At 42.8% G+C, this 20067-nt stretch overlaps 1 protein-coding gene across 1 annotated transcript in view; it reads left to right on the forward strand.

The window, feature by feature from the left end:
• Positions 1-12481: 12481 nt before the first annotated feature.
• Positions 12482-20067, forward strand: part of TMC3 (transmembrane channel like 3) — a 36945-nt gene continuing 29359 nt past the window's right edge. Inside the window, exons 1-3 of the mRNA XM_041753152.1 lie at positions 12482-12570; positions 13795-13941; positions 17498-17573. Coding sequence (XP_041609086.1) covers positions 12482-12570; positions 13795-13941; positions 17498-17573 — 312 coding nt within the window. The remainder of the gene's footprint in view (positions 12571-13794; positions 13942-17497; positions 17574-20067) is intronic.

The following is a 20067-nucleotide window of genomic DNA, read 5'->3' on the forward strand; positions in this document are numbered from 1 at the left end:
CAGACACTGTAACTGCATTTGCTCCATTTCCTATACAATTTATAGGAAGATCATTAAGCAGCAGGAAAGAACAGAGGTCAGGATATATGAGAATGGCTGTGGAAGGTCTCGGCTGGCTACTGGGATTAAAAGGAAACAGAAATGTCTGCTTCAAGGACTTCCAAAAAGGTGTGAAATGAAGCTGTGATCCTCTCCATGATTTGTCATTCCTTGAGCCAATATTCTTCAGGAGATGTTATTACAAAACCGAGACCATCAATGCTATCCATAAAGACTGCATGACCACACTGTCACTACATGGTATATATTATACATCATGTCTCAGCGTTACAGGAGTCAACATTGAAGAGGTTATGTTCAACACAATCAAGATTCATATCTGGCTCACATCAGACACTACGTGGTTCCACGTTCTCCTCCATGCGGACATCCATCTCAACCTATGACCTTAACGGTCACCACCAAAGGGACAAGACAGGTGGATAGGTCTCACCAGCTGTTACACATCATGCTTTGCACTTGACACATTTTACTTTGGCTCACATGTCACTAGAACCAGGCACAGGATGTGGCCTAATTGCAAAGATGCTGGAAAATGGTTTTCCCATGTATTCAGGAAAAACAGGAAAACCAGATATGAGTGAGCCTGATTGTCCCTTTCTTCTTGTCTCATAACTATCGCTATTATCAGGATCATAATGGAGATACGCTAGTATAGTTAATAGATGTAAATAAGAGATACAAACAACCCAATTAAAAAATAGGTAAACAGGTAAAAGATCTGAATAGACTCCTCACCTAATGACATAGGAGATACTCAATAAATGCTAGCTTTTGTTTTAGTTATTCTATATCACTAACGTATACATGTAGTTTGAGCCAAAGAAATGTCAGAAAAGTAAAAAGCAGGAGACATTTGGAAAAGCAGCTTACAGCTTGTTTTTTCTGCACTTAACACTACTATTAAAAAAAAAAAAACTTTCATTTTAGAATACTTTTAGATTGATAGAAAAGTTGTGCTGGTAACACACAGAGCTCTCATATATTCCACACCCGGTTTCCCCTATCACTAATATCTTACATCGGTCGGGTCCATCTGTCACAATTAATGAATCAATACTGATACACTGTTACTAATTAAAGTCCATAATGTATTCAGACCTTCTTGGTTTTTACTTAATGACCTTCTTCTGTTCAAGGATCTCATCCAGGATCCCACATCACATTTAACTCGTTATTTCTTTTTAGAGTCCTCTTAGCTGTGATCATTTTTCAGACGTTCCTTGCTATTTAAGACTTTGACAGTTTCGAGGAGAGTTCGAGTCAGGATGCCCCTGACTATTTTAGGATGCCCCTCAGCTGGGATTTGTTTAGTGTTTTCTCACAATTACACTGGGGTAATGAGTTTAGGGGCAAAGACTATAGGACTCATTCTCTATGGTGGTAAGACATGATTCAGAGTAAGACCTCATCTACTTTTTTAGGAAACTGCTAACCCATCTTCCAAGGGGGCTGCACCATTGTGCATTCTGACCACCAATGAATGAGCATTTCTGTTGCTCCACATCCTCACCAGCAACTGATACTGTCAGTTTTTTGGATTTTAGCCATTCTAAAATGGCTAGCCACTACATCTAGTGATTTAATGCTATTTCATCATTGTTTTAATATGCATTTCCCTAATGATGAATGATGTTGAACATTTTTTCAGATGCTTACTTATTTGTATAAACCTTCTGAGTATCTTTTTCAGTGAGAAGTCTATTCAGATCTTTTACCTATTTTTAAATGGGTTGTTTGTATTCTTTTTTTTTTTTGGTTGTTTGTATTATTATTGATTTTTTAAATAGCTTTTTGTGTATTTTGGACACGGTTTCTTTACCACATATATGTTTTACAAGTGTGGTCTCCCATCTGTGGCTTGTCTTTTCCTTCTCTTACAGGTGTCTTTCCCAGAGCAGAAGTTTTGATTTTAATAAAACCTAACTGATCAAGTGTCTCTATTCATGGATCATACTTCAGTGTTATATCTAAAAACTCATCATGAAACCCAAGATCATGTACACTTTCTCCTTTGTTTTCTTCCAGAAGTTTCATCGGATTGCATTTCACTGTTGGGTCTATAATCCCTTTTGAGTTAACTCTTGTGAATGGTATAAGGTGTGCTTCTACATTTATTTTTTATGTATGAATATCCAATTGTTTCAGCACCACCTGTTGAAAACACTGTTTTTTCTCTGGTGAATCACCTCTGCTCTTTTGTCAAATATCAGTTGACTATTTGTGTGGATCTATTTCCGGATGCTTCCCATTGATCTGTATGTCTGTTCCTTCACCAACCCATGCTCTCTTGATTACTATAGCTGTATACTAAGTCTTGAAATTGGGTAGTGTGAGTCCTCCAATTTTGTACTTTGATGTTATGTTGGTTATTCTAGGTCCAGTGCCTTTCTATGTACACTTTAGAGTAAGTGTATTGACACATACAGAATAGCTTGCTAACATTTTAGTTGAGATGTTGAATCCGCAAGCCAATTTCATAAGAATCAACATCTTCATAATACTGAGTTTTCCAATCTATGAATGTGAAATAGCTCTCCACTTATTTAAATCTTTTATTAGTGTTTTACAGTTTTTCACATACAAATCATGTACACATTTTTATAGACTTACACCTAAATATTCCCTTACTTGGTGTTATCATAAATGGCACTGTTTCTTTAATTTCAGACTCCAAATATTCATTACTAGTACACACACAAAAAAAAATTTGAATTTTTATCATGACCTTGTGTCCTGTAACTTTGCCATCCCCATTTATTAGTTATCCGGCTCTAGAAAATAAAAATCAAATGCATGGGTAGAAACTTTAGAACAATAATTTCAGATCCATATAAAAAAGCATTAATGGCCAGGGCAATCCACAGATAAATGGACTACTTCAGGAGAAAATGATCTTTTAGCCCTTGAGGTGTTCAGGAAGGAGCCGCCTGGTCGTGTAGGGAAATGTTAATGATATTCAAATACCCCTAGAAAAATTGCAGTAAAGAGCTCTGAGACCTCTTCTGGTGAGAAGACTTTCTGTACCTACTGGGCTGACCAGAGAAGCTAGTGGAAAAAGGAAGGGCGTGTTTACTAAATATGATCTCACTTCCAGATATCTGCTTCCAGAGGGGAGACGGCATTGATAATCAATGGAGAGGTGCTCATATGTTGAATAATATCAAGGGAACTGGAATTCTTCGAATTTTCTCATTCCATTGCAACTTCAAACCCAATATCTGGAGGGGGCCATGACTTTGTACTCCTTTTTCCCTCCCCATTATTACAAACCTAGAGATGCTTCATCAAGGAGCCTGTGTCTAGAGCAATGTTCCTGTGATTCCAGGAATCTTCCAGTAGGTAAGGCTGGGAAAGGGGGTGCTTCATGGGCTGAGGTGCTAAGCTGGATGGATGGAGCATGAGAGATGGGGCATGATGGGGTCATGAGAGGAACGGGGCCGTTGAAGGGGGGAGCAAGAAAGGGAGGAGACATATGGAGAAGAGCTCCTTTTTCTCAGAGGAGGACAATGAAGGGCCATCTGTGGTTGTAGGGGACTCCAGGAAAGCACGGGGGATCCAGACCCTACAAGCAGAAGAGGACAGACCATTCTCATGGGGGGATCAGGCCGGGGGCAGAGGGGGGGGCAGAGAAGATGGGGGTTTGGAATGACAGTCCAACTGCATAGATGGAGGAGATAAATGTTGAGGCTCAAAGGTGACAGATGTCACAAGTTCTTAAATGACAGACTGAAAAGTAGAAATATAAGCTTCTTGTAATGAGGATGGCAAGAGGCTAGGGACATCTTCTCAGAAGTGTGGAAGGATAACACAGACTCATGAGTCACAGTTGACCAGGGCTATGACACAGAAGAACAGACACCAGACCCTAATGCCAGTTATCTGGGATGGTATCCCATTCGCCCTAGTTCCCCTGGGACTAGCCGGGGGGCAGAGAAGGGGCTGGCACATTATAGATATCAGTAAGTACTGCTCACTGGATGAATTATTGAATGGATGAGGCTGTGCTTGATGAGTGAGTGGAGCTCACATCAAGGCTTGCCAGCTTCACTTGACTTTTATCCAGCACATCTCCCAGCTCCTAAGGACACACTGGGCCAGGAGCATATTAGGTTTCCTGGATTGCCAGAACCTACGCCTTGGACTCCAGTTCAAGGCATCTGTGTCTTCTCAGGGCCTAGGGTCTAAACATCCATATCCCTGTGACCTTTCCTCTGGCCCTATATTGGGCAACTCCCTCACCTATGCTCTGCAGGTAGTTCAGGGCCTGAGGGACCAGAGGAGATTGCCTGCTCCTGCCTGTCCCCAAAGACGTTTTCAGTCTTGAATGACCTACCCTTGCCCCTCACCCAGCCTCCACTATGCCTTCAGAATAGGACTTTACTTTCCAGGGCCCAGACAAGGCGATACTCTTTTCCTCTCTTCTACCCTTCTATAGCTCCAAGCATCTAGCTAAGCTAAAGAGGTTCCAGAATCTGTCACTCCAAAATAGGCCACTTTAGCATATTGATGATTATGAATTACAGGTACTTGAGAAACAGTAGGTGCAGGAGGGACATTCTGTTTCCTTTGTCGACAGGTAAGAAACAAACCTTGTTGCTTCTTCACCATTTACAAAGGGATAGTCTAAATTCCTTTGTCTTATCAATTCTACATAAATTTATTGGTTTTTTAAAAATATCTTATTTACTCATTCATGAGAGACATATAGAGAGACATAGGCAGAGGAAGAAGCAGGATCCCTGAGGGGAGCCCAATATGGGACTCAATCCCAGGACCCCAGGATCATGACCTGAGCCAAAAGCAGATGCTCAACCACTGAGCCACCCAGGCATCTCTATTGTTTTTTGTTTATTGTTTGTTTTGTTTTAACTTAAAAAAGCTTTCTACTCTGATCACTTCTTTAGGTGTTCATTCTCCTGTGAAAGTTCTCATGTACACATAAAAATTCAATAAAAGGTATAGGCTTTCCTCCTGTTAATCTGTCTTAGATCAGTAGAGTTCTTAAGCTGAGCCAAAGACCCAAATTGAGTAGACAAGAATATATCCTCCCAACATAGCAGAGCAACTACTTCATTGCCCTAGAACTCCTTCTTTGTTTGCCTGTCATCCTACTAGACAACATATTGCTTTAATTAAGGAGAGGTTAGTGTATTTTTTTTTTCATTTCACCCCCAAGGAAGTGCACAGGAACAGGCACAAGCCAGCCTTAAATGATGAATGTGCTAATTCATTTTGTATCTTTCTGGCACATTGGCTCATTCTCTCTAGCCCCACCATGTCAGCTCATCCCAGAACAGGTCAAGTTGGGAATTCTGTTTTGGCTTTGACATTTGGATTGGAGGGGACAGAGCTGAAAGGCTATGGACAACAGGAGAAAAATAGAAACATTTTAAATGAGGACGCCAAAGGATTTCTGCCGGAAGAGAGAGAGCAGGAAAGGGTCAACACAGCTCTGAGAATAAACGATCCTCAATTTTAGCCAACAAAACTTTGTTTGTGTTTTCCTCCCATCTCTGTGGATGGCCTTCTCCACTTTATGACCATTTGGAGATCATTTGAAGTCCATTCCATAATTGTTCTCTTGCTAAGCTTCCTTTATGCAGAAAAATGATAATGTAGTTAGGATGCTTTCAAAAGTCCCGGGGGAAATTAATTTGTTTACAGGATAGTGTATCGTATGGTTAAACCAACAAGGAAAAGCAGCCAGCTCTCTCTGGATGGAGTCACTAGGCAGGCTACGTTCACAGGGTCCCCACCAGCCCCACTGGGGCTCTCTGTTTGCACCTGCTACCACGCAGACACAGGTCACGGCAGCATTCTTTGGAGTGGGCCACTCAACCAGTCTCACCAGGGCCATTTGGTCACTCTACTTGACTCTCTGCCCTGGATTTTGTTAGTCTTCCTGGGTTCAGTGTGTGCTGTATAGACACCCTTCTGCAAACGGCCCCTGCTGCTTTCCAGCCCACGTCCTCCCAAACCTCCTTTTTTTGCAACCACCGAAATGATTTCCTAGCACTTGGGGGTTATTGCTTCTCCATGAGTGTTACCTTGAAAGTGAATCCCAACAGCATTCAAGCTTATGACATTAGGGGTTAAGTCTAGGTGCACAGAATGGAAGTATAATAAACTTAAATCAGCGATAGGCCCGTATCATCTGGCTCTGCAGCTCACATAAACTCTCCAAGTGACAGCATTTCATTACACATATTCTCCATCATGTAGGCCAGGTCAGCTTAACAAAGATTCTAAATTAGCAGCATAGAAATTTAATAAGATCCTATCATAATTCGTGATAATCTGTCTCCCTTTTTTAAACTCAGGAAAAACACCGCTTAATAAATTTCTCAGTTTCCTGAAGTTAGGCTAGAACCACACCTTCAGGTACATGGTACAGACTCATTCAGCTGTCAGCCTGCTTCTCCATGAGCTTTGGGGAGGAATCCTGTGTCTCGAGCCCTCACCCACAGCCTACTGCAGTGAATTCAGACACCTACGTAGATTCTGGATAGGTAATCGCTCACTGCTCAGGCTGATTTGTAAGATGCCTCTGCTTTTTAGAAGGAGGAAGGCATTTTTTTTTAAGTTTCATTTGTATTTATAGCTATATTAAAGAACACACAGAGCATATCTATCATGTAATTAATAAATAGCTTTGCAATATACTTTCTTTGTAAAGTCTGTACATGAATCAGGTCTGTTGTCATGAAATATATGGTTTCAATACCATTCTAATCAGCTTTCATGCTGAAGTTAAAATAAGGCTGATGATAGGGATAATGCTCATATAAACAGGTTGCTCATATAAAATGAGCATTTTTATATGACTCATAACAATTGCTCATATAAAATGACTAAGCTCAAATCATTCCAGTCCTGTTTTCATTTCATTTTTTTAACCCAATGATAATATGATTATAGACACAACAATAAAGCATACCTGCCAGTTTGGGGCTCCTACTGAACTACAGGCACTGTACTAGGTCCATCCTACACAACAGCATCTACAACCTTTCAAGGTTACTTCCACTCTACAGGTAGGGATGTAAAGGCTCAAGGACAGTCCCTGATTCCTCCAAAGTAACCCAGCCCGCCAGCAGTGGCGCTGTGTTTAATGAAGACTATTCGAACCCAAGGTCCTTGCAAATTATCTTGGTTGATGAGTTAGATTCTTTTTTTTTTTTAATATTTTATTTATTTATTTGAGAGAGAGTAAGAGAGCACGAGCAGGGGGAGCAGGAAGGAGAAGGAGAAGCAGGTTCTCCACTGAGCCGAGAGCCCGAATGCAGGGCTTGATTCCAGGACTCTGGGATCAATGAGTTAGATTCTTAGAAGAAACTGAAAAAAATGATAGATTCACACAAGATTCACAGAGATTTTACTATTCACACAAGTTGGAGTAAATTCTATCTTTCTTAGAGAAAATGTAATAGGTAAGCCATTTTTTTTTAGCTTTTGTGCAAAAATGTAAAATCCCTGATTTGTAACGAAGACCCTTGCAACGTTCGTTGCACAGTATTTAAAATGATAATAGAATTCACAGGTGTCTACTATTTCTGGGCACACATGGAGCAAAATTAATGCTCTTGTTACTTAAAAATCACCAGAGATGTAGGTAGATCTACGTAAATATGCTTTACCCACAAAGAAGGAGACAGAGAATGAAAAGAAAAACAGTGAGATTAGAAGGGCTTTCGAGTTTTTTTTTTTAAGTCTTTCTTAGGGAAAGTTAAGTCAATGCTAAGGGTGAAATTGCTTTGCACATCAAGAAGGGGACTTAAAACAAGAAATCATGTATCAAAACAGGATGAAAAAAGATGTCAGTGAAATTGAAGGGAAAAAATGAAGATCATTTGCTTAAGAGGGGGTTTTAAAATATTGCACTTAGAGGCAGGAACCTGAGAAACCTCATGGTTGGGTGGTAAGTCCACATGTGATAAAGATATTTTGCCCCCGGCCTCCTCTGCCTCATGCGCTTGGCTCCTTGGGCTTCTGTCCATTGTCTGCCCCACCGCACATCCACAGGGATGGAGAGGCAATGCTGGCAGGAGACTGTCCCTCCCCAGAGACACCATTGGCTGTGCTTCCTACCAGTCCCCGAGTATTCAGGGACATACAATCTAAAAATCATTAGAGAAAAATCACAGCCAACTATTAAGTGGTTGCTTGACAAGAAACTCAATTGCTTGTCATTATCCCAGTTTTTCAGAAAGTTCTATTCTCTTTTTCATTTCCAAGAAGGGGGCATGTGTTTAGATACAGCCCTCCATTAAAAAAGAATTTCTTGCCTCGAGAAAGCACAACAGCAGAGCAGGACAGGGCAGCTCTATAATTTGTATTTTAACTGCCACCCATCTGGGGATCAGCTCCTGCTCTGCGGGGATTCCGTGGATGTGGTGGTGACAGCCTGTCTTCACTTGCTGCCGCCCCTGTTAGGAACCTCTCACCGGCTAAATGAGTAACAGAGTCTCACGTGACCCCTGATGGAAATCTCAGCGTGTCTGCTCAGTTTCAAACTTGTTTGCAGCTGATGAGTTTATGAGGAATTCACCACCAACAACAACATTCGCTCTCATGTCTCAACAAATTCAGTTATTATTCAGAAAACTGGAAACAATCTTTTCCCGAGTCCCTCCCCTGAACAACATTTTCCAGACCCAAGATGTATTTCTAAACTTCAAACAAAAGGCTTTAGAGTCACTGAAACAATATCCTCCGGCATGTCCATAATGTCTCAGAAATGGAAAAGTCTCTCTTGTAAAATGCAAAGATAAAAACTTGATGCCAGGGGCACCTGGGTGGCTCAGTGGTTGAGCGTCTGCCTTTGGCTCAGGGTGTGATCCCAGGGTCCTGGGATCCAGTCCCACATTGGGCTCCCTGCAGGGAGTCTGTTTCTCCCTCTGCTTCTCAGGAACAAATTAGTAAAATCTAAAAAAAAAAAAAAAAAAAAAAAAAAATTTGATGCCCTCGTAAAGGAGGAGCATTGGCAATGGGGACTCCTACGTGACACTCTGAGATGTGCTCAAGGGTGTTACTGTCTCAGAATAGAATTCATTTAGTGGGGGCGGGGGATTATTTAATCGATGACATAGATGATGAATGTTTTTGTTCCTGTAAGCTAAGCCATCTGATGATTTCTGTTAAGATCTCCTGGGATGTATCACAAAATGGCTTGGGTTTGTTTTTTGTTTTTGTTTTTGTTTTTTTCAACGAAAGGGGTTTGTATGTTCTACAAATAGATCTTCCTTTCCGCCACCCCCCCCCCCCACAGATCCTGTAAGCAGTTGGTCTAGGAAATAATGGTTTTAGCTTATTTTGACATTGGATCCTTTCTGTTTTTTTTAAAGTGTTCTGATGGTGATCATTTGAGGGACTTTTCGTCATTTTGTCCATAGACACACCCTGGCCTGATTTAACATCATCCAGAGCACCTAAAGCCTCTAATCAAATTGTCAGAGGAAGTGCAACGCATGCAGGGTAATTGATCCCCTTACATTCAGAACATGGCATCCCCTGTCCACAGTTCCTCTGCCTGAACCCAGGAGCCTGGGGGGGTGGGGGGGGCTTGGGGAAGAGCATCAGGGTCCTGAATGCTGGGTGCAAGGGGCAACAGTGACAGCCTCACTTAGAACTCATCGCCAGGATGGATGCCAGCAGGACTGCAAAGGGAATTTTTAAAAATCTAACCAATGAAACCACAAAGTGACCACAGACAAATCTGACTGTATTAAAAAGTCATGTTACCAGTAATAATAATAATAATAATAAACCATTAAATCAACATACATGACAGTGACTGTCATTTGACAACATGATTGAATTTTTTAATGATATTCCCTTTGACTCAGTCACTTCTGGAAAACTAATTCTAAAGAACTGATGCTGAGGCACCTGGGAGGTTCAGTGGTTGAGCGTCTGCCTTTGGCTCAGGGCGTGATCCCAGGGTCCTGGGATTGAGTCCTGCATTGGGCTCCCCACAGGGAGCCTGCTTCTCCATCTGCCTGTGTCCCTGCCTCTCTCTCTGTGTCTCTCAAGGATGAATAAATAAAATCTTTTTAAAAAATGATGCTAAGAGGCTCAAAATCATTGATGGCAAAAAAATGCACAGGGAGAGACAACATGGATGGATGAGAAATGAGGCAAAATCTGAATATTGCATGTTCTAGTTAGAATATTCCACTAAGTACTAATGAAACATAGTCACAAAAAATTTGAAAAATAATATGGAAATTGCTTTAAGTATAAAATTGATGGAAAGGTGAGAGATACATATATAGAATAAAATTGAAAAATATATAAATACAAAAAAAGACACTTGGTAAAAAGCTGGAAATGTTGACTGGGAATATCACTAAGCAATACTGTTTTAGGTTTCTTAAATTTATAATTTTCTTAGTCTTTCTATTTTGGGGGGATACATTACTTTCATAATAAAAAATGTTTAGAAATCAACATTTCTTTAAAATTAGGTAAAAAATTGGGATAAATGATTCATATCAAAAGTAGTAATTATTCCTTTTTAATTATCCCAGTTAATTTATGATTTGGATACTAAAAATAGTTAAATATCTTCGGATTAATCCATTTTATCTTACCCATACTGTTAAACAGAATTATCTAAATAAATATGAAAAGCAAATCATTGGTTTACACTATTTTGTTTTAATAAATCCTCATAGTACCTCAAAACTTCCTATTACTTTTTATATTCAAAAAAATCCATAAATATATATGCATAAATATTCATATATACCTATATACACATATATATGCAAAGAAGAGACAAAAATGTTCAAAATGTTAATATCGAGAGGCCTTCAGAAAAGTAGGATGAAAAAAATCTTTGAAATGCTCAGAAATAATCCTTATAGGTTAAGATCTCTAAACGAATGCAAAAAAAAAAAAAAAGCCAAGGGTAGAAATAATCCAATTATATGCACTATTTTGTCTATCTGACAAACACAGATTTTATGTAGTGTTACTAGACAGAGCATAAAGCCACATGGCCTCGGGCAAATTGGCAGACAGGTGATCTGGTCTCACAGTCCCCCCGGGGCCAGTTCTGGCACCAGCCTCTGCTGCCTTCCCCTGCCCAGAGCTCTCGGTCCAAACACCTGTCTGAGAGGCCCTGAACCCCAGGACCCTGGGCTAGGACTCTGGCTGGCCTTTGCCCTGCCAGTGTGGGCCAGACTGTAAGAGCCATGTAATCAATTTGCTAACGAGCCAATGGAGACATGAATAAATGAGTGAAGGAAGCCCCTCGCCCCAGCCCCACACCTGGAGCTGCTGATGGATTTCCTTTCGCCCTGGTGTGTGGTGCCTACCCATTCACTTCTTCACCTTCAGTGAGTACAAACTGCAAGTCCTGGGTTTGGGGAAATTCTTTGGTGGAGAATTCTAGTGAATTATACTAAGAGAGGAGAACATGCCGATGACAAGGGCACTGGGTACCGTTCTGCCTAGAAAGGAGGGGCAGCTGCTGATGTGGCCTCAGGGACCGGCCTGTGCTGAGCACCCTGTCTTACAGCAGCAGGTGATTTGTTTCCAGAATATCTGTGTAAGTATTGACTGTCTACAAGCCTCACTTTCTTATTATGAAATTCCAGGGGGCCTCTTAAAATCTCTTCACCCCACTCCTTGTAGGATTATCCTGCTGGGTGATGTGGCCACACTTAGAAAACATAAAATACAAGGAAATGTTAACTTGATTATTATTAATATGCTGGAATATTTAGGGGAGACATGTCATTATTTCTGAAATGTACTTGTAAATAGTGTTGGGGGAGAAGTAAGTAGATAGAAATAAAGCAGAGGGGGCAGCAAAGTAGATCCAGGTTGGGAGCATGTAATATTGGTGGTGCAACATTTCTGGACAATTGACTTTTCTCCAAATAGAAAAAGAAAGCTGAGAAAAAATTAAAAGCACGGAAGATGTTATGACTACCTCTCCTGGATTCTGCTGTGCAAACACAGACAAGATTCTTACTCTAAGCTTCTTTCTTGAAAGGTAAAAATGAGGGGGAAAAAAGTTATGCCTTGCCTTCTCCCTATTTTCTCAACACCTGTCATGGGAATAGATGCAAAGCGCTTTGCAAAGCGCAGAGCCCCACCTGGGTACAAGGGGTCACAGATGTGATTATTTGGGCAGCACCTAGTGATCCCCAGCTCAGCTGGCCAAGCCTCCCGCCTTTGTCTGCCCAGACTCCAGCCAATCTCTGCTGCCGCAGCCACCTTAGCATTACATATGCACAACTGGCCTCCTCGCCAAGTACCAGCTGCAGACGCGCACTCTTGCTCCTGAGAACCAGAGAGCAGAGCGACTAGCAGCTCCCCTTCAGAAGCCTCGGTTGGAGCAGACCCCTGCTGCTGGCTTCTGGGGACTCAGCCGGCCCCTAGGGGTCCCTGGCAGCAGTCAGCCCCCATGAAACCCTCAAAGGCATCCCAGCGCTACAGAAGCATCCGGAGAAACACCAGCCAGCACTATTTCTACCAGGAGTCCCTGCTGCTCAGGTGAGTTGGTCCTATCCCCCCGCTGGGCAGAGGAGGCAGGTGTATTGAGGAAGGGAGCCCGAATCACCTGAGCCTTGCCTGTATCTGACCTGAGGACGAAGTCCTCATCCCACTCCCCTCTCCTTCAGAATGAACTCAGCAACCCCTTTATCCAGGCTTTTGGGTTGGCCACCTTGACAATGTGCACAGGGGGACATGGCTCTACATGCTCATTGACTGGGAGAGCCAGATCCAATGTACCCCAACCTGCCTGAATCCACAGGCACAGGTTCTGTTTTCTCTCTGTTGACTCCATCGGCAATGTCAAGAGAGAGCAGATAATACATCTGTCATAATAAATAAGGTGTCTGTTGGAAAAAGCTTCAGGCTAGGAAGAAGTGAGGGGGTTCTGTTCCAATCTGTTAAATATTTATAAAGGTATATTAAAGCCTCCATTAATTTGGAGAAATTGGAGACAATTCTCCTATGAGTAAGTAAAAACCATCTCTGAACTAGAGCAAAGCAGAGGAATTATTTTCTCTTACTTTTAAGTGTATCATTGATCAAGTAGCAGAATACTTTTACCTCCTCCTGAAAAGTTGTGTTAGGATTAACATATTAATTGTTACTGGGAATAAATGTTGCTCCATGTGGGAAAATGGTTCTCCTACACGATAACCCTTCCCCTGTAATATTGCCCACGTAAATCTGCTCGGCTACATTCTTGGTTTCTAGAAGTTTCTAGAACTTTCTGCCTGCACTATCTCAGTTTCAAAGAATGGAAGTGGACGCGCAGGGAGGGGTCTCTGAATGACAGCGTTTGGTTTTCCTTTATTTTGCCTCCAGAGCTAGAGAAATAGGGGGAACCCTATCTCTAAGATGAACTGATTATTTCAGTCAGCCTGAGATAGAAATTCCTTGGCCACCAAAGATTTTGCCATTCAGGAATTGTCCGTAAGCTCCCTCCAGTCTCCTTCTATGACGTCTTCTGATAAAAGCTGTCATCCAGAGAAACCATTGTCTTTCACCGGCCCACCGAAACGACAGACTCCAATGAATGCACTTCAGTGGCTCCCGAGATGGCCAAATTCTCTCTCTGCCTCCCCGGGTCCCTCTCCCTCTACACATACCAACTTCATACAGATGACCCTGGGGCAGCGAGATGCTGAACGTGCCCGGGGCAAGATCTTTGCTGGAAGCAATTCTACTAATCAGATTTCCTCCTTGATGCCCTGATCCATTCAGCAACTTGGATGACAGCTTTAATGCTGATGAGCCAGGGGACAGCAATGATCCTGAACAAATCTTCCAGAATATACAGTTCCAGAAGGATCTCATGGCAAACATTCGCTGCAGACCGTGGACCATGGGGCAGAAGCTGGGAGCACTGAGGTAAGGGCTTTCCACAATCGTTACTGATTATTGCAAATATGCTTTCCATGAAACCACCCTGTCCTGCCCAAGAAAATGAGCACAAAGACCCATGAGAGAGTGGTGGGCAGGCACTCTTGATCTGACTCGGAGAAGTCACAAGCACCCCAAGGTGGCAATTTCTCTGTCAGTGTGAGAGTGTATGTGTGTCTGGGTTGGGGGTGTGCTTTGGTGAGGTGTTGGTGGTTTTCTACCTCCCTTTCAAACACTAGATTTTAGCATTGTGTCTAGAGATAACCAAATAACCAAACTCACTGCAGACAAGTCTATAAGCTGGAATGAAAACAGATGGTAATTCCCCCTGCTTGCCGCTCGCTATTCCCTCTAGGGCGGGGTGGGGGGCGGCAGGGCGGGGGGTACGACAAGATTCTATGGGAAACCAGATTACGACACTTAGGGTCACTGGAGAATCCATTTGGATAATAGTGAACAGCTAAAGAGTCGAAGAGAGGTTGCCCGAATTTGAATACTATCTCCCAATCATCAGCTACGTGATGTTGGGCAGCTCTCTTAATTTCCACCACTTTCTTTCTCTTTCAAGTAGAGATGATGATTAAAAATAGCAACTTCCCGCCTGGGTGGCTCAATGGTTGAGCATCTGCCTTTGGCTCAGGTCATGATCCTGGGGTCCTGGGATAGAGTCCCACATCGGGCTCCCCACAGAGACTGGGCTTCTCCCTCTACCTGTGTCTCTGCCCCTCTCTGTGTGTCTCTCATGAATAAACAAATAAAATCTTAAAAAAAAAAAAAAAAGAATAGCACCTGCCTCTTGCAACGCTGCTGCCAAAAATATGCCCCACGAAGCAAGCAGGGTGTTTGCTAGAGATTCAGAATCCCTGGTTGCCCTCAGACCTGCCAAATCAGAATGTATGGGAGTGGGGCCCAGTATTTTACACACACATTCAGGTGGATTCTTTTGCATATTGAAGTTTGAGATCCGCGATAGTTCTAGGGTTAAATGGGATGAGCCGTGTGAGCGCCTCACACAGTCTCTGGTATGCGGTTGTCACACCTCGACAGTGAGTCCTGATTGATGATGCTGATGCTGGGGGTCACAGGACAGGGACTTAATTGAACGGTCTTAATGAGCCACTCTGACCTGTCAAGTGGACCTTCCTGGAGAAACAGGCAGCAGCAGCCCTGATCATCAGGTACCCTGTGTAGACAGGATTAGAACCTCGGTCATGCTCCTTTCCAGGCACCAAGCACACAGCCCTCCCTCCTCATGTCTACCATTAGGCTTCCACTTCTCTCCTGTCAAATCATGGCTTCATTGGCTTTCCATGAAGGCATACTCTTCCGGTCTGGCCCAAGACGCAGCTGGTCCTCAGGTGGCTTGGCAGATGGCTAAGGACACCTGTCCCTTCCAGGCTCAGCAGTTTCTGGTTAATCCTCCGTGTCTGCTATCAGCTCCTACCATGTCTGTTTCTTTGAGTGAGGATAGCAACTTAAGACAGAAGACTGATGCCCAGAGATGTAAAGTGGCTTACCCCAGGACACACAGCCTCTGAGGGCCGGACCGGTGCTTTAAACCCAGGCCCTCTGACCCTGACTTCAAAATTCTATTGAAACAGAGAACTCTGCCAAAGGAATAGTTGGAGCAATCTATGCTTAAAAAAAAAAAAAGTGATGTGCTAGATTTTTAAAAAATCATGCGGAAATGTTGTTGCTGATTGATGATAAATGATTAATAGGAGTAATTAGTAATTACTAACTAGTAATTAGTGATCACTAATTATTAGTAAGAAGCTAAGCCTTTGTAACCTACAGGCAGAGCACAGCAAATACAGCTTTTCTGTCAAAAGGGCAAAACCAGGCCATCTGTGCTGACATCTGGCCAGGGGCTCAGCCCAGACACTGACAGGGTCACACCGGTGCTGCCCAGGGCTGGCAGTCAGGCTCTCAGAGGCGGTTTGTCCTCTGAGTACCTCCATTCATCATCCCCTGTTCCCCACGTCTCCTCCCTCGTCACCTTGAGAAGCTACTGGAGCAATGCATCACTAATTGGACCTGCTGGGGCGTCTGGAGAGCAGAGACCACTGAAGCCTAACCGCGTGGGAAGCCAGGAGCCCCAGCTGAGTCTGGAGCAGTAGGCACCTGTCTGGGAGCACAGGGCAAAGGCTCATTTCCCTGGCAGGGAAGCAAGTGGTCAGTGCCCTATGAGGAGGCCTACGTTAGGTGGTCCTCCCTGGTACCTCAGGTCCTGGCTCGCCCTCTCTCATACTCTTGCCACAGCCACTCTCCCAGTTACTGCACCTCTGGGCTCCTTCACCCTGTTAGCTAGGGACTCTTCCAGCACGACTCTGTCTTACGCATCTCAGTATCCCACTACACTTAACCCAAGTGAGTGTGCAGAAAATGTTTGCAGAAAGAAAATTATGAATAATTAAATGAAATAAATGATTTCACTTGTATAAGCCTCTTGTCTTTTAGATGCCGTGCAGGGTAAGGCATCAAGCCTCACCCCTGCCTGCATTTGTGGTTCTGACCGGAATGAAGCCAGGCCATCTGCGGGGCCGGGAAGCTGGGGTGATGGCCACAAGGGCACAGAGCTGCAAAACCCAGCAAGCGCTCCGATTAGCTCACGTTTCACTTGTCGGAAAAGGGAGTCAGCTAGTTCCTGCATCTCAGGGAAAGACTCAGAACCGGCGGGTGTTGCTAAAAGGCTGCTGGGGTGTCTGCACAAAACCTCCCTAGCAGCTCCCAGGGCACACTCGAGATTACAGGATTCTGAAGAACCAAGCCCTTCAGCACTGGTCAGAATCAAGGGGTGGGGGGCTGGCCATGGATAACAAGGGTCTCATCAGTGCAGTGTCAGATGAGGTCACCTTGAAGGTGACATTCACCTCTGAGGGTCCTTGACTGCTGTCCTTTTTTCCCCCTGGTGCTAACAGTAATTGTCTAATCCTGCTATTCACAGGACTGTGGATGTAACCATCTACCCCAGTGAGTTCAATGCATTCCAAGGATTAATCGTTTAGGTGGAGACATCAGGTCAGGTCACCAAAGTCAGCAGTTCGTTTGGGCTGCATCAGGTTCTCTGTGGCTGTGGAGACACCACGTAAACCAGACACCATCCTTTTCTAGAGGCAGGTTCCCTGAGGCTGTGTCTGACTTTCACTTCCAGAGATGAGGGTCACTGAGGTCAAGGGGAGGGGTGAGACCCCCTCGCGGCCCGCTGCCAGGATTCCCCACCAACCCTCCGCCCTCAGGATTGATTCCCAGACAACAACCAGGGAAGGACTTTAAGAAATTCATTGCAACTCATTTTGTCATTGATTTATCATTCTCTAAGAATTTTTCCATTAAAATTTTTTTTCAGAAAGTACTTTTTAAAAGAGATTTCTGGTTGCCTGAGGTCAGGAGATGAATGATTTGCATATTTGCATAGCCCCACCATGCCACAGCATCTTGTCCCTCACATTTTGACCACCAGCTCCTGTTGCACTTCCACATGTTTTGCCAAGGTAATGGGTGTGACAAAATCCTGCCGACAATGGTGTTTTTCTTCTCTTAGGCGAGCAAAGGAGATCGTGCTGAAGTTTGAAGGGAGGCTGACCCGGACCCGTGGCTACCAAGCAGCAGGTGCAGAGGTGAGAGCATGTGGGCACAGGCGCTCCCACCCCTTCTGCTGGTCTTGGGGCCGAGAAATTGCACTCCATGGCATCTGTCATTGTACATCAATTATTACAGCCCTGAGCTGGCAGGTACAAAAGTCCCAGAACCTGAATTTTAGTCCTGGATGCTGTCACTTACCAACTCGACATGACTCTGGAGGAGCCCAACTCATCCGAAAAAGGATTTTCCCTTGAAAAAATCATCTAGCATCTTTCTTGCCTTACTCCCACCCATACGTGTAGCTTTTATTCACTGTATGTCTTGTGATGAGAAAGTTACAGATACATTCCAATGCTCCTTTTATAATTCAGTGCTAAGGTTTTTGCTTATTATTTTTCCCATTCAGTTCCTTAAAGCTAAACTTTAGTATATATTGAAATTATCTATTTAGAGAGACATCACAATAATTTTCATAAATGTTTAGAAGACAAAAAAATCAACCCCCATATAGTATCTTTTTAAAAATCTCACATTCCAGTCACTGAATATATAATTTTCACTGAGAGCAATGATAGTATACAAACATTTTTGTCTTGCTTCTTTTTTCACTTAACCTCACACGTAACAGAAGGATTTTTCCATGTTGCTATGCATTTTTTACACATAGTGTTTTCCCTGACAGATGACTGTAAGCTAACTTAATTTGTGTTGTTAGTCTCCTGGTGAATATTTAAATTGCCTATAATTTTTCATTATTATTAATAACTCTGCAAAGAGTATCTTTGCACATATTCCTTTTCCTATCTTTTTAAAATTTATTTTTAAGACTTTATTTATTTATTTGAGAGAGAGAGAGCGTGCACAAGAAGGAGGAGTGGGAGAGGGAGAATTTGGCTCCCCACTGAGCAGGGAGCCAGACATGGGGCTTGAACCCAGGACCCTGAGATTATGACCTGAGCTGAGGGCAGACGTTTCACTGACTAAGCACCCACACGCCCCCTCTTCCTACCTTTTAAAATTCCTCTTCCAGGATAAATGCCAGAACTATAATCACTGTAGGAAAAAATATAATCCATTTTTTTGGTTCTTGATAAATATTAATAAATTATTTCCCAAAACCCTTGATAGTTTATCTTGCCATACATGATGCTTACTGTTTTCATAATATTCTTGCCAATATTGGATATTGTAATTTTTTAAGTTTTTAAAGTTTGTTGTACTTTAACAGACAAAAGCTGACAGATGCACTCCTTTTAGATTCTCTGAAACAAAAAAGTATTCTTAATGAAGTTTAAAGCTGGCCTCTATTCACATAAACAAATATATATTTAATGATATGTTTATATATACCTGGGTATCAACACATATATATATAGTTAGTCCTATATATACTTAGCTTAATATAATATTACTTAAGCTTTTCTATTTGAATATATGTGTTTCTGAGGCACCTGGGTTGCTCAGTGGTTGAGCATCTGCCTTCAGCTCAGGTCGTGATCCCGGGGTCCTGGGATCGAGTCCCGCAACGGGCTCCCTGCATGGAGCCTGCTTCTCCCCCTGCCTGTGTCTCTGCCTCTCTCTGTGTCTCTCATGAATAAATAAATAAAATATTCTTAAAATAAATAAATAAATAAGGCTGGCCATAAATTTTACATAATCATAAAATCTCAAAGAGTCCCTAGGGTCTACCTTGGCTGTCCTCTTACTCTCCACAGACTGCCTGAAGACTCTAATCTATTCCCACAACCGAGATTACCCAGGACTTCTTATGCCTGTCACACTGTGATAGACTTGATGGAATCCATACAGAAAACAAAATTATCTTTTTAATCATAAGCATATGTGCTGCTGGGCTCCTTCCTTATCTTCCCTAAATAGAAAGTCTGAAATGCTATGGGAAAACACTTGCAAATACTAGGAGGCCCTTCCCTTGGGTTCAGACAACCTGTGACATAGAAGAGTGAGAAGTACTGCACCTTTTAGTAACGGTAAGATCAATATGGATTAAAAGTGTAATTTGATAATGGACTGAATTATTAAAAGCAGGGTATTTAGAATGAGAAAGGGAATCTGAATTTTCAGCCTCACCTAGAGCTTGCCCTGAGGTTTTCAGCCGGCACCATGCAGGCGCAACATTTGTAAGAGCACTGGCCCTACAGAAAGTGGTTCAAACCAGTCCAGTTTGACCCATGGGCTGTGCTTTGTTTCAGGCCCTCAGGTAATGAAATAGCCCAGACTGGGCTTTTTCTGCCTTCTGGGCACACAGTAAAATGCCAAAGAAAATTCTTCTCCCACCACGTCTTCTTCACACTTTGGTTCTTCCTCTTCCCATATTCAGAACTGCATTCCTCTGTTTTTTTAATATTAATAATATTTTGATGCCAGAAATTTTTATTTGAACCACTGGGGACCAGCAGCTGCTCTAGCTGCTGCATAGAGAAAATAGAAGGTATCTAGCCAGCCGGCGTACTGCCTGCAGCCCCTCTGTGTGTAGTCCCGGGTTCGTAAGCCCAAGATGGTAACTGTTTT

The sequence above is a fragment of the Vulpes lagopus genome, chromosome 4 (assembly GCF_018345385.1).
Source record: "Vulpes lagopus strain Blue_001 chromosome 4, ASM1834538v1, whole genome shotgun sequence".
In the NCBI taxonomy this organism is placed as follows: Eukaryota; Metazoa; Chordata; class Mammalia; order Carnivora; family Canidae; genus Vulpes; species Vulpes lagopus.